The following is a 12,280-nucleotide window of genomic DNA, read 5'->3' on the forward strand; positions in this document are numbered from 1 at the left end:
GTTACTTGGATAACTTGAATGAAAAAATTACATGAATGTAAAGCTTTTCTGAAAATTTTACTACTTATATAATTATCTTGATAAAAAAAATTAAAAATAATATAGAATTTAAGTTGAATAGAGATCTAAAGTGACAAATTTTACATCTAATTTTAAAATAATATTTTATAATATATAGTTCTACAAATATTGATATGATATTTTATGAGACTCGAAATAAAATTAAAATGAAATATAGTATTAAATAGCTTTAAGATTATGATTTGAGAAAAAAAAAAGATCGTCTAAAATGAGTAGCTTAAAAAAATGGTAAGATTAATACTTTAATTATTTTTGAATTTATAATTTTATTGTTTATGAATCTTATTATCTTAATTTATAAATAATTATAATATTAAGTTATTCATTTTATCAATCTCTTTAAAATAATTGATCCTAATGATTGGTATATATAATTAGTTATTTATTTTACTTTGATACATTAACGATTAATGTATTTAAATATTATTATGAATATACTGAATTTTTACAGTAAATGAAAGTACGTTAACTATTTAATATTAAATAAATTAAAATTAAAAATATTTGATTAATATATGTCTTAAGACACGGGATAAATTTACTATTAATAAAAAGTTTAAATATTTTTATATAAAATAAATATATTAAATTTAAATTTTTTATATTTTAATTAAAATTTTTTAATTTATAAAATTAATATATATTTTTAAAATTAGGATACAAGATAAATAAATTTAAATTAAAATAATAAATAATTTGAATTTTGAGATGATAGGAGTATTTATGAACATTCCAAAATTATTTAAAAAACAAAAAAAAAAGTTATTTATTTAAAGGAAGAGGCTCGTGAGTCGTGAGAAAACCGAGGCTCAAGAGGAGGAAGAAAACAATCGTCAAAAAAGTGGAGGGGAGTGTGGTGGGGACAGTGGACACATCAAAACAGCAAAACTATCATTCTTTTCATTATTTTTTATTTCTATCAAGAAAAGAAACTATCATACTTTACAATGTGACCTTACTACCCTCGTGACTGGCCCACAATTCCCGCGTGAAAACCTAAAGCCCCACGGACCCAATACAACCCTACCTTCATCTCCAATCATCTTCTATTCTTTTCTAATTTTCTTTTTCATATTTTAATTAGAAAGAATCTGCATGAAAAGTTAAAAAGAAAAAAACAGTTGCCTTGGCAATTATATAAATTTTTGCCCATCCAATCGGAAAAATGAAAAAGCAATCAACTTGTAATTTTTTTCTATGATTAGCAGTTTGACTTCTTTAGGCGTAAATTAAAATATGTCCTTTCCCAAAATTTACATAGAACAACCCAAATTTGTTAGGTATATTAAAACTAACTTGTATACAGCTAAATATTGTAGAACAACAAAGAGTAAGTTGATCTATGAACATTCTGGATGAGGAGAAAGAGACTTTTCTCTTTCAAGTATCTCAAAGTTGATGATTCCTGATATATATATATAGTTAACCTCAGATGAAATGAATTATATTATTACGGTTAATATTAATTCTTAATTAATTTAACTTAAACTTTGACGATTAAACTAATTAAATATAATAAAAAAATTGTAAATTATAAAGTTACAAAAGATATCTTATTTTATAGTTTTTAATTTTTTTAAATTACACATATATTAATTAGATCTAACAATAAAAAAATAAAAAACTAAAAAAAAATGAAAACACATTAAAAAGCCAAATCACAAATTTAAAATAAAAAAAAGTAGATAAGGTGTTAATTGAGTAAAGGTGAATTTGTAATTATTAATGGAGTTGATATAAGAATCCTATAATTTTATAGGTAGGAAGTTTAAGTGATTTTAATATAATTAATTAGTTTAGTTGTCAAAATTCAGGTTAAATTAAGAATTAATATTTTTTTTGGTGACTTTTAAGAGTTAATATTAATCATGTTGATGACATTATTCATTTCATCTAATAATTATTAGATTTATGATAAGAGTAATTTATCTTTTATTTGAGAGAATTTTGAGTAGAATTTACCATCCACATATATATATATAGGGATAATTGGGCATATTTCAGATAAAAAAAATTTTTTTTTTTGAAAAGAAATACAAGGATGTTATTTTATGACATAATACTTAATTTGGTTCCTAAACTTGTAGTTGTACGTAAGTCTCAATTTAGTCTTTAAAATTTTAATTACCTCTATCTAGTCCCCAAATTTTATAAATGTGCATCACATTAGTTTCTGAGATGATTTTTAGTTCAAAAATGTTAATGGAGTGGCGTTGAAATAGATAATCAAATGCCACATTGAAACTTGTAAAATGATATAGTTTTGGTTTTGGCATTCAAATAACTAAAAAATGATGTCGCATCACTTGTTTTGTTAGGTAAAATTTCAATAAACACCACTTATGATGTTGTTTTGGAGTTATTTAAGTGTCAAAACTAAAACGATATCATTTTATAGAGTTTAGCATGACATTCGCCTATCCATGACAGCATTCTATTAACGTCTATACATTGAAAATTGTTTCAAGGACTAACATGAGTCATGCTTACAAAGTTTAGGAACTAAATAAAAGCAATTAAAATTTTATGGACTAAATTGTGGCTTGTATACAAATTCAGGAATATTATCTCTTATTTTATTTTGACTTGTCCAACCATTTTTAAGAATAATTATATGCTGTAAATTCACACATTTTTCTTTAATTTTATGTTATACTTTTCATTTTCCAAAATTACCAGCATTTTGAATTAAAATAACAAAGTATATTTTTAGCCAACGGCATACTTTGAATTTTTCAATGTAAAGCATTTCCAAATTCCAATGGTGTAAACATGTGCTAATTTTCAAACATATGTTACTTTCCAATGCTACCATATATCTGAAGTTTTTAATCTCCAAACAAATCCAAACAAGTTGAAGTAAAATAAAAAAGGTTAGAAGATTAGAACTTGTAAATTTGATTAGCATATAAGATTCCATCCCATTTTTTTCCTCCCTCTTTTTTGGTCCCTTTCTTGCTCTTCCCCACATTTTTACATGCTCTCTCACCAACCTCACCCTTCTACGCTACAAACACCTATATCACTATAATTGCAACGTTAAACATTATATAAACATGACATAGAAAAAGACAATAACTGAAGCCTGAAAACAGGGTGGCATGTATCTTTCTCTCTTCTCTTCTTTTCTTTTCCGTTTTTTTTTATATTTTTCTTTTGGTTCTACCTCAGGGCCTCGAATCCTTTCTCCTTCCTCACATGATTCCTCAATCCACCTGCACAACCACACAGTTAGTCTCAAGCCTTTGAAAGAAATAAGGAGAAAAAAAAGGTAAACCATTCATTTAGTCATTGAAAAGATCGATATTGATAATTTTTAACCCTAAAAAAAACCATAGTACTCATGATTTTGCGGAGGCGAATAATGGGGTAAAATACTACTAAAATTTAAATAGTTTTAGGGACTTTTGACTTGTTTTGTCGAATACTATTTGTATTTAGAGTATATAATGTAAGAAGAGTTTCATGTATTGTAAAAATATTAGTATTCTAGTACTTTTAATACTTAATCTCAATTATATAAATTTCATCGTTAAGATTAACGGCTAAAATTATTAGAACTATTAGTGTTCCTAAAATATCCGACTATATTTCTTACTATATTTCTTTCTTTCATAGATTAAATATACCTTGTCAACACTGTAATTTTTGCAAAAAGAAATCTTTGTATTTTTTTCCTAGTACCTTTTTTTAGCCTTTGAAAAATGTACACGAAGTTGAAAATGGGGGGTAGTGGGGGACAAAAAAACAAGAAAGCAACAACAAAAACTAATAAAATCAATAATTAATAATTGAAAACCCCCCACCTACACCCCTCTTGGCTCTGCATATCTGGATTCAAACACATTACAGTGATGCTGCAGAACCCACAGGAATCTGACAAATATAATTATGTAAAATAATTGTTTTATTCTCATTAGCCTTATATATATACATGTGTGTGTTTTTTTCTCATAATGGCCTAATGGGAAGGTTCCTCAATTGTTTTTCTTTCTTTTTTTTTCTCCTGTTCTTAATTTGTTTTTGTCCGTGGTTTTGCATGGTACAAAAGTTCAGCCAGTAGTACTGTGTTGTGAAGTAACTAAATTATCACAAAATTACTGAAATAAAAGCAACTAAATTAACCACCGTAACTCGCAGAGCTATACATTCAGTTTCCTGGAACAATAGTCATGAATATATGCTAACTGGGGTATAAAAAAAAAAGAGCTGTTTCTTTCACTCAAAATCACAGAGGCGCTAATCAAATACAAAACGGCACAAACAACAATGATTCAAATTTTCTCGTGCTCCCCAAAATGGGATGGTAATAAAGAAAATGTATATATAACAATTAAAAATACGTCAGTACAGTTTTTCCTGTAAAACTCACCTATATTGTTGCATTTAACAACGGTAGACTTTTCATTTACATTTTCAACAAAGTTAGGACAAAATGACAACAAACACTAAATTGAAAAGACAAAAAGCAATGAAAAGAAGTTTTAATTATTTCAAGTATAAGCAAAATGGACCCAAGATCATGGATCTTAATTCCGAGTTTTGGTTCCAAGACTTTGCACGATGCTAAGGGGTACATGGAGGCAGATCTATCTCAGTCAAAAATCATATTTACTGTATGTAAGTATTAAGAACAAAAAATAATCAGAACAACAAGAAAGTGCCTACATAATTAATCTCAATCTCTGATCTAGTTTTTTTTTTTTTTTTTAAGAAAGAACTCAACACAATAAAATAGAATACAGAACATTGCTGAAAAACCAAAAGAAGAATAATAACTACAAAAGCAGAGTGCCTTATGAATTTCTGATCTAGTTAATGAGATGAATCCAGTGAATAATAAGTTACCTCCATTTTCATTCTTGCAGCGAGGTGGAATATCAAATAGAGACCTGGAGAGTTGTTTCTGGGCAAGACCAATATCAAATAGAATCAAACCGGATGAAGGGTCATTTACTATAATGTCCTTGACAGGCAACCAAACAAAAAGCTCTTCTTGCTGAAGACCCTCAACACCAATGAGGCTTCCATAGGTGAGGTTTGCGGTTACAAAGCTCTCGAAGTAGACCCTATTCTCGTACTTGGTCAAGCATGGCGCGTCGAGGAACACTTCCAAGTGGCCATTGTCGGAGAACTTGTAGGACTTCACTTCTTCCGGTAGGAGTCCAGCTGGCAACCCTTTTGAACGGAGAAGGTCGTGAATGGAGGATGAGAGAGAGCGTTGAGGGGATATTATAAGAGAGAAGAGAGAGAGGGTTAATAGGAGTTTGTTAAAGAAGGGTGCCATTGTTATTGCTTATTGGTTTATGGTTAGGCGAAAAAGAGAAAGGAACACGAGAAGGGGATCGGAGAAGAGAGTGAGTGAGAGAGTGAGTGATTAGGGTGTGGAAAATGGAAAGACTGTTTTTAAGAAAAGGTCGTGCATGCGTTTTCGTCCAATTACAATATTGCCCTTGGTTGGTTGGTGACTTTGGTTGTGTTTTGTCATTTCTGTAATTGTGTCTTTGTGTTTAGGAGAAATGTTTAAGTCATCAGAAATTATTGCATGGAGAATAATTGCATGGGGTCTTTGTTAGAAAAAATATAAAATTAATTAATTTTCAGTAAACAAAAATTTTATATAAACAATGCTACATGACTATTATAATCGATAATTTTTTGTTAATATTTATCCAACAAAAATATTTAATATTAAATTTAAAGTCTAACTTTTTGTGATAAATTTTTAATATAATAAAAATAAAGTGTTTGTCTAAAATATTGGCTTCTATTGATAAAATTTATTGGTCTTTAATATTTTTTATTTTTAAATTCTATAAAGTAAAAATAAACAAATGTTAAGCGACTAAATATTTTGTGCAATTAAATCTAATTAAGCACTGAAAAATATATACTTCACCCACTTGTTTTTCTTTCTTCCTTTCTTTCTTTTTTTACATCTTCTCTTCTCCGATTTTCTTTTTATGCATCATCATTGATCATGATCATTATCACCTCCTCTTTTTTTTCATTATTCTTTTTTTTTTCTCGCATTTGATTTTTTTCGCTCTTTTTTTTCTTTTCCTCCTTTATAATTATTGTCGTCGTGGTCATCATCATCTTCTTCTTTTATATATTCAGTAAAATCATTGAATATAAAAATTTGATAATTTTATCCCGACATGTTTAATTATTCTAGCATGATAGGGTTAAGTATTTTAGTGATTAATTTGTTAAAAGAATGTCTAAAGTAATATGTATAAATTTGTTAACTGGTTTTTAATTTAATATTTTTAAAATATTTTTCTGGTAAATAGTTTTGCTGTTTAAGTGTGAGCGCGGGTAATTGAAGTTTTTGAAGTTTGATTGAGGTTAGATAAGTTTTTTTGTTCCTATAAAGTATATGTCTTTTTTGTTTTGGTCAGAGCAGGAGGAACAAACGCCATTATTTAAGTACTTTGAACTACTCCACTCTAACACTCCCACGAGAAAAAGTTCAAATTCGTCGCCGACCATGTTAACCCCCTCCACCACCACTGCGATTTCTCCGCCTTCCCTTTCACGTGATTATGGTGCAACATTTTCATAAAAGTCCAGAACATGCGCCACTAGTACCTTAGCGTCAAGCAAAAGATCCAAACTCTTCCACCTCACTCTTTCAACTGGTTCGATGATCTCAATCATTGGGAGAATTTTCTTTATTACAGACAAGTATTCGAAAATATTCTTTTGTCTTTTTCGATTGTGAGAAACAGTTCTAATTCAGTGGTTTCGTTGCAGAGACTTTGATTTTTGAGTTCTTATGATGATATTATTGATGATGATGATGATGATTGTGATGAGGATGAGGAGGAATGTGAGTGCGATGGTGATGATGATTTCAGGGAGGAGGTAAGGCAGATTAGGGGTGTTGGAGTTAGGGTTTTGGAGCTGAGGGAGGAGAGGAGAAGGGGGAGAGAGTTCTCTCTCTCTCTCTCTCTCTCTCTCTCTCTCTCTCTCTCTCTCTCTCTCTCTCTCTCTCTCTCTCTCTCTCTCTGCTATCCAACAACCTCTGTCAGCCACCCAACCGCTCCCGTAGCACCGGCCACCACCAGCATTGTGCCGTCGTTGCTCCCACTGCCTCCAGCAACAACTTCATGGAAATACTGCTTTATTTCGATCAGGAAAATCGTACGGGTTCACCTTCAGCAAGCGTCATTTTTTTTTTATTTTTTTACGAATAAAATAATGTGTCTTTCTCATAAGACTGAGATCGATAAAAAAATAATAAAATCGCACCATCCCGTAATTTAGTTGACCTATTTATTCCTTTTTTACATGCGGGGAAGAAAACTTAAAATTAGAAAAAAATCAACACAAAGTTACTTAAAGCCCTTTATCAGATTTGAACTGATGACTTACGCCTTATCATGGTGTTACTCTACCACTGTTGTTGACGTTCTGGTGGCCACCGGCAACCACCTCCAACCACCCATCTCCCTTCTCTGGTAACATGATCATTTTTAATTAATTTTTTTTTATTTTAGTTAAATTTATGATTAATTTAGGTTTTGATTGTTAATTAGTATTATGATTTAGGTTTTTAAGTTTATTAACGTTTTAGGTATTATTATTTATATTTTTGAAGTTTGTTTAAATGATTGAGTAGAAGTTGATTAAAGATTAAAAAGAAATTAATAGTTCTACTAATAAAATTTATTGGTAACAATATTTGAAGCCTCTTGGTGGGTGGATTAGGATTTGAACCATTATTTGTTGTCTTTATGTGGAGTAAATTCTTTGATATTTGAAAAATTGAGTAGGTTTGAGAGATATTTGGTTTGGATGGAACTCTTGAAGAGCGGAGAAATCCAAATTTTAGGAGAGGTTCTGTCAAAATTTTTATAAGATTTTGAATAAAATTGAAAAAAAAAAGAATGATATAAACTGTTGTTGCAAATTTGAATTTTATAAGATTTTAATTTGACTAATTCTAAGTAAGGAATTATGTTTTTGAAAGTTTTAGTGAAATTTAATGGTTGCAAATTTGAATTTAATTCATATGCTCTTTGCAGACATGACGATAAATAGAGGTATCACGAATCGACCGCATGGTCATGGTAGAGGAAGGGTGTCTACTAGTACCCTTGAGACTTCTCGGTCATTGCCCTCTACTCCGATTACCCCTGGAACGTCACAAGTAATGGGTGCACAAGATCAACTGTTCATCATGATCCCTAACCCTTCTGTTGCACCACCCTACCAGGAAGTCGTCCGGCTGCTTCACCAGAGTGGACTCCTCCACCATCTCCTTCTACTTATCTGCACACTGTTTCGACGATGACGACGCCTCCAGCAACAACCACTGCGGTGCTGAAATCCTCTCACCGATCCTAGCCAGATGGCCTTCCACCAGCTCCTATTGTATGTATGACGATTTGGTATAATGATTTGACAGCGTGAGTACTATTTTAAGTATTTTATATGCATACTATTTTAGATAGTTAGTTTAATTTAGTTACACTCAATTTTCTAGTTTTAGTAAATTTAGGTTGTTAAGATAGGTGAGATTTAAGTTAACATATTTAGGTTGTTAAGATATCTAGTTTTATATGCATACTACTTGATTGTTGATGGATGTTGCTGCTTAAGTCATATAATTTTATACCGGTTTGTTTGTGAATTATTTAGGGTTTATTATTGACGGATAGAGTTTGTGGCTCATTTTATTTATAGATGAAACTCTACCAAAATTTCTAAAAATTCTAAATATAATTGAAGTTTATAGATTACTTCAAATAATTTGTGGGCAAACTACTAAATCTTAAGCTTTTTATTGATAGGTTTGTACCAAATAACAATGCATGTACACAAGAGTGTACTAATGTCATCAAGCTGATGTACGACTATCTGTGACCGAGCTACACGAAGATCTCTGCTGAGACCAGACAGCGATGGTTCCAGAAGTGGGTAGTAAAAACTCTACATATCTAAACCTTACATAGTTTACATCTTCTATTTTGTTTAATTATGTATTTAATTTCGATTAACTAGTGCTAAATATTCTTTGTGCAAGAGAAATTTATATGGGACAAGACGCATGATGTCATGATCAGGAAGATCTTCGACCATCGGATGGCTAGGCGGCTGCAGCAGATGATGGAGGACGTACGTAAGCGGCGCGACCAACTCACTATTTGGCTCCGTCCGGGCCTTAAGAAGGCACTATACATCCATTGGGAGATTGATGAAGAGTTCAAGCATCACCATCTCATGAATAGAGCTAACGGAGCATCGACCAAGTTGTCGAAGTATACTGGTGGGTCAACAACTTTTATGAAGACAAAGGCAAGGCTCGTATATAATTTGTTTCAATTTGTTATTAATTTCGTTTTGTTTTTGAAATATAATGTCATTATAACTTGATTTAACATGTTGTTTCAATATGCATAGTCTAGGTCGTTGAGTCATGATGTGACAATGGCAGAGACCTTCAAGTACATCCACAACTTGAAGGAGAACAAAGAGAGATTCGCTGATCATCGGACTGCAGATCATTATGTGAGTAAACACCATAGGGTATAAAGTTTAATTTTCAATTAACTGCAGTCCTATTCATATTATGTGTTACACAGGAGTCCTACACTCAGAGATTGACGGAGGCCGCAACCCAGCAATCTCAATAAACTGGAGATGACAGTAACAACTCCGGCACAGCTGAAGTCAATTCTAACACGGTTTGGTGCGAGACCGCATTTGAGCTATACAAGAACCACGTCTACGGGTAGGGATCATTCTTCGCTGACCATTTTTGCACCTCTGCACTGAGACATTCATCCGCTTCTCCCACCAGCCAACCCATCGATCCCGAGGATGGCGTCGATTTGAGGAAGCAGGTGCTGGAGGTCATCTAGAGCCTTTACCAACAGGCTGAGCAGCTACAACAGTCTGAAGAGAAGTATCAAGAGATCCTCACACGCGTATCAGAAACAGATTCTCTCAGGCTGGAGTAGAGGCGGGAGCTGAAGCGACTTCAGCGGATGGAGCAACAGATGGCGGTGTACCAAGAGCAGATGTAGACCAGTGGCAGCGGCACTACTGGTGGCAGCGGCGTTGCTACAGGGGCACCAACATCACCTCATAGTCCACCGCCTCAACAAGACTAGGGGAATGATGTTAATGACGACTATCAGGATCTTTAGATATTAAAGTTTTGTTGTAGACTGTTTCATTGTATATTTTACTTTTTTGACTGCTAACTTTTTTGTACAATTGATATTTAATTCACCATATTTGGTTTCTGTTGTTTAGAATTTGACTACTAATTGTGCAAAAAAATAAATTTAAATAAAAAAATTTGACCATCTATTGCGTAAAAAAAATTGGATTTATCAAGGACAGTATCCAACGGTAAATAGGCGGGAAAGAAAATTGTGGAGCGCCAAAATTACTGGCGAAATTTTTCTAACGGTAATTACCGGTGGATTAAATAAATAATCCATCTTAGAATCCGACGTACCTACCTACGGATTAAAAAATCTGACGGTAATTTATTACTGGAGAGGGTTATACCGTTGGATTGATTTCGATATTCCGCCAATAAATCTGATGGTATTCAGTATTATTTTGTAATGGCAGGAGAAGCTGAGGAGGGATCGCGTTGGACAGTTGAGGGGCTCAAGGGGTGATTTGTCCATATTAGGAAGGAGACAAAGCTATGTGGACACGTTGTCTGACACGTCAGCGTGTGACATTCTGCCAACCGATTACAGGGATTGGATTTAGCAAATACGAAGGTGGAGTAGAGACCGATTTGTGTTTTTATAATTGTTAGGAAAGACGTGTCCATCAATAAATAATTAGGGATTGAAAGGGACTTTTACTCTTTTTTTTTTTGGTTTGATAAAATTTAAACAGTTTCTAATATTAATTTGTTTTGTTAAGTGCTGAGCTAGTAAGTTAAATGCTTATGTGAAAGGATATGTCGTATCAATATTTAACCTATTATATCAACAATTAAAACTAAATTAAAATATATATTTTTTATAGAATAAAAATATTGTATTCATATTGAAAATCAACCACTAAATTTGTTACTATATATTTTATATATAAATATATATATAATTTAACTCATTTTTATATGTATTTTATATTTTAATATATATTTTGTATAGTTAGTATACACCTAATAAAATTATTTATATAAACAACAATAATAAATTCTTATCAACTAGGTGGTTGTTTATAGAAACAAAAACTTCATTAAACTTTATTAAACCCTAGTTTGCTACCATATGTGTACCATTCTATTCTACTACAATATACTCAAACTATGTCAACTAAAATTTACGTTAATTTGTTTCTATGCTTATAAATTTAGTTTGTTGTGTTGGCTTGCTTGATGTATGGTTATAACTTATCTTGAAAGTTCCAAGCATTATTAGTACATAAATAATTATTTACATATAGCTTGACCTTAATAATTGTTAGTTGCCCTTGCCCTTTTCTCAAAGTAAAAGTAATTAAAATAATATAGGGCCTTCAATATATTATAATTAGAAACATATTATTGAAATTCCTTTTTTTTTTCCTTGAATTAAACAAATTGGTAGTCTATAAGTAATTGAGCTTTCATGATTCTGTTTTACATGTGAAAGAGTATGTAAGGAAAAGAATTTTCCCTGTTAGGACAATGAATGCGCCATGTATATCATCACTATGAGATACAGTTGTATATCATGTTATACAGTTATAGTATATATGAGCATCATATTATATATCTAAGGTATAGTCAAATTCACACAAAATACAAAGAAGCAATAATGTTTAATAATTTATGGGAACAAGGTGGCCCAATCAGATGAACTGGCAGTCCAATTTGTTTAGTCAGGATGCATCATGGAAATGGACAGGAAGATATTATCAATCACCAAAACCAAAGTTGGTGCAATAAGAAAGAAACATAATCAAGAGACTAACAAACAAAGCAAGACATATATCATGATTTAGGGAAAATTAACCCTGGTTAGATCACAAAGGGTAAAGTGGTCATTCCACCCTGTGAAGGAAAAGACAATGTACTATTTATTGAAAGAGGGAGTAACATGTGTTTTGAGAGTAACGGCTGCATTATTTGCAGTCACAAAAGGTCAGAAAACTAGCAACCCAGCTGCCTGTATGGAATATCAGCGAACAATGATTTGGGTTTCCGTTTTTCCTGTTTTAAATTTCTTCTGGT

General features: G+C 31.6%; 1 protein-coding gene across 1 annotated transcript; it reads right to left on the reverse strand.

Moving 5' to 3' along the window:
- Nucleotides 1-2,963: 2,963 nt before the first annotated feature.
- LOC107630126 (uncharacterized) lies at nucleotides 2,964-5,526 on the reverse strand. Its single transcript, XM_016333176.3, has 2 exons — nucleotides 4,930-5,526; nucleotides 2,964-3,296 (listed from the first exon to the last, which is right to left on the reverse strand). Exons 1-2 carry the CDS (start codon nucleotides 5,366-5,368, stop codon nucleotides 3,244-3,246), a joined length of 492 nt encoding a protein of 163 aa, XP_016188662.1. The 5' UTR covers nucleotides 5,369-5,526; the 3' UTR covers nucleotides 2,964-3,243.
- Between the last annotated feature and the right edge of the window lie 6,754 nt (nucleotides 5,527-12,280).

Source organism: Arachis ipaensis, chromosome B3 (genome assembly GCF_059453495.1).
Source record: "Arachis ipaensis isolate K30076 ecotype BB chromosome B3, ASM5945349v1, whole genome shotgun sequence".
NCBI classification, from domain to species: domain Eukaryota; kingdom Viridiplantae; phylum Streptophyta; class Magnoliopsida; order Fabales; family Fabaceae; genus Arachis; species Arachis ipaensis.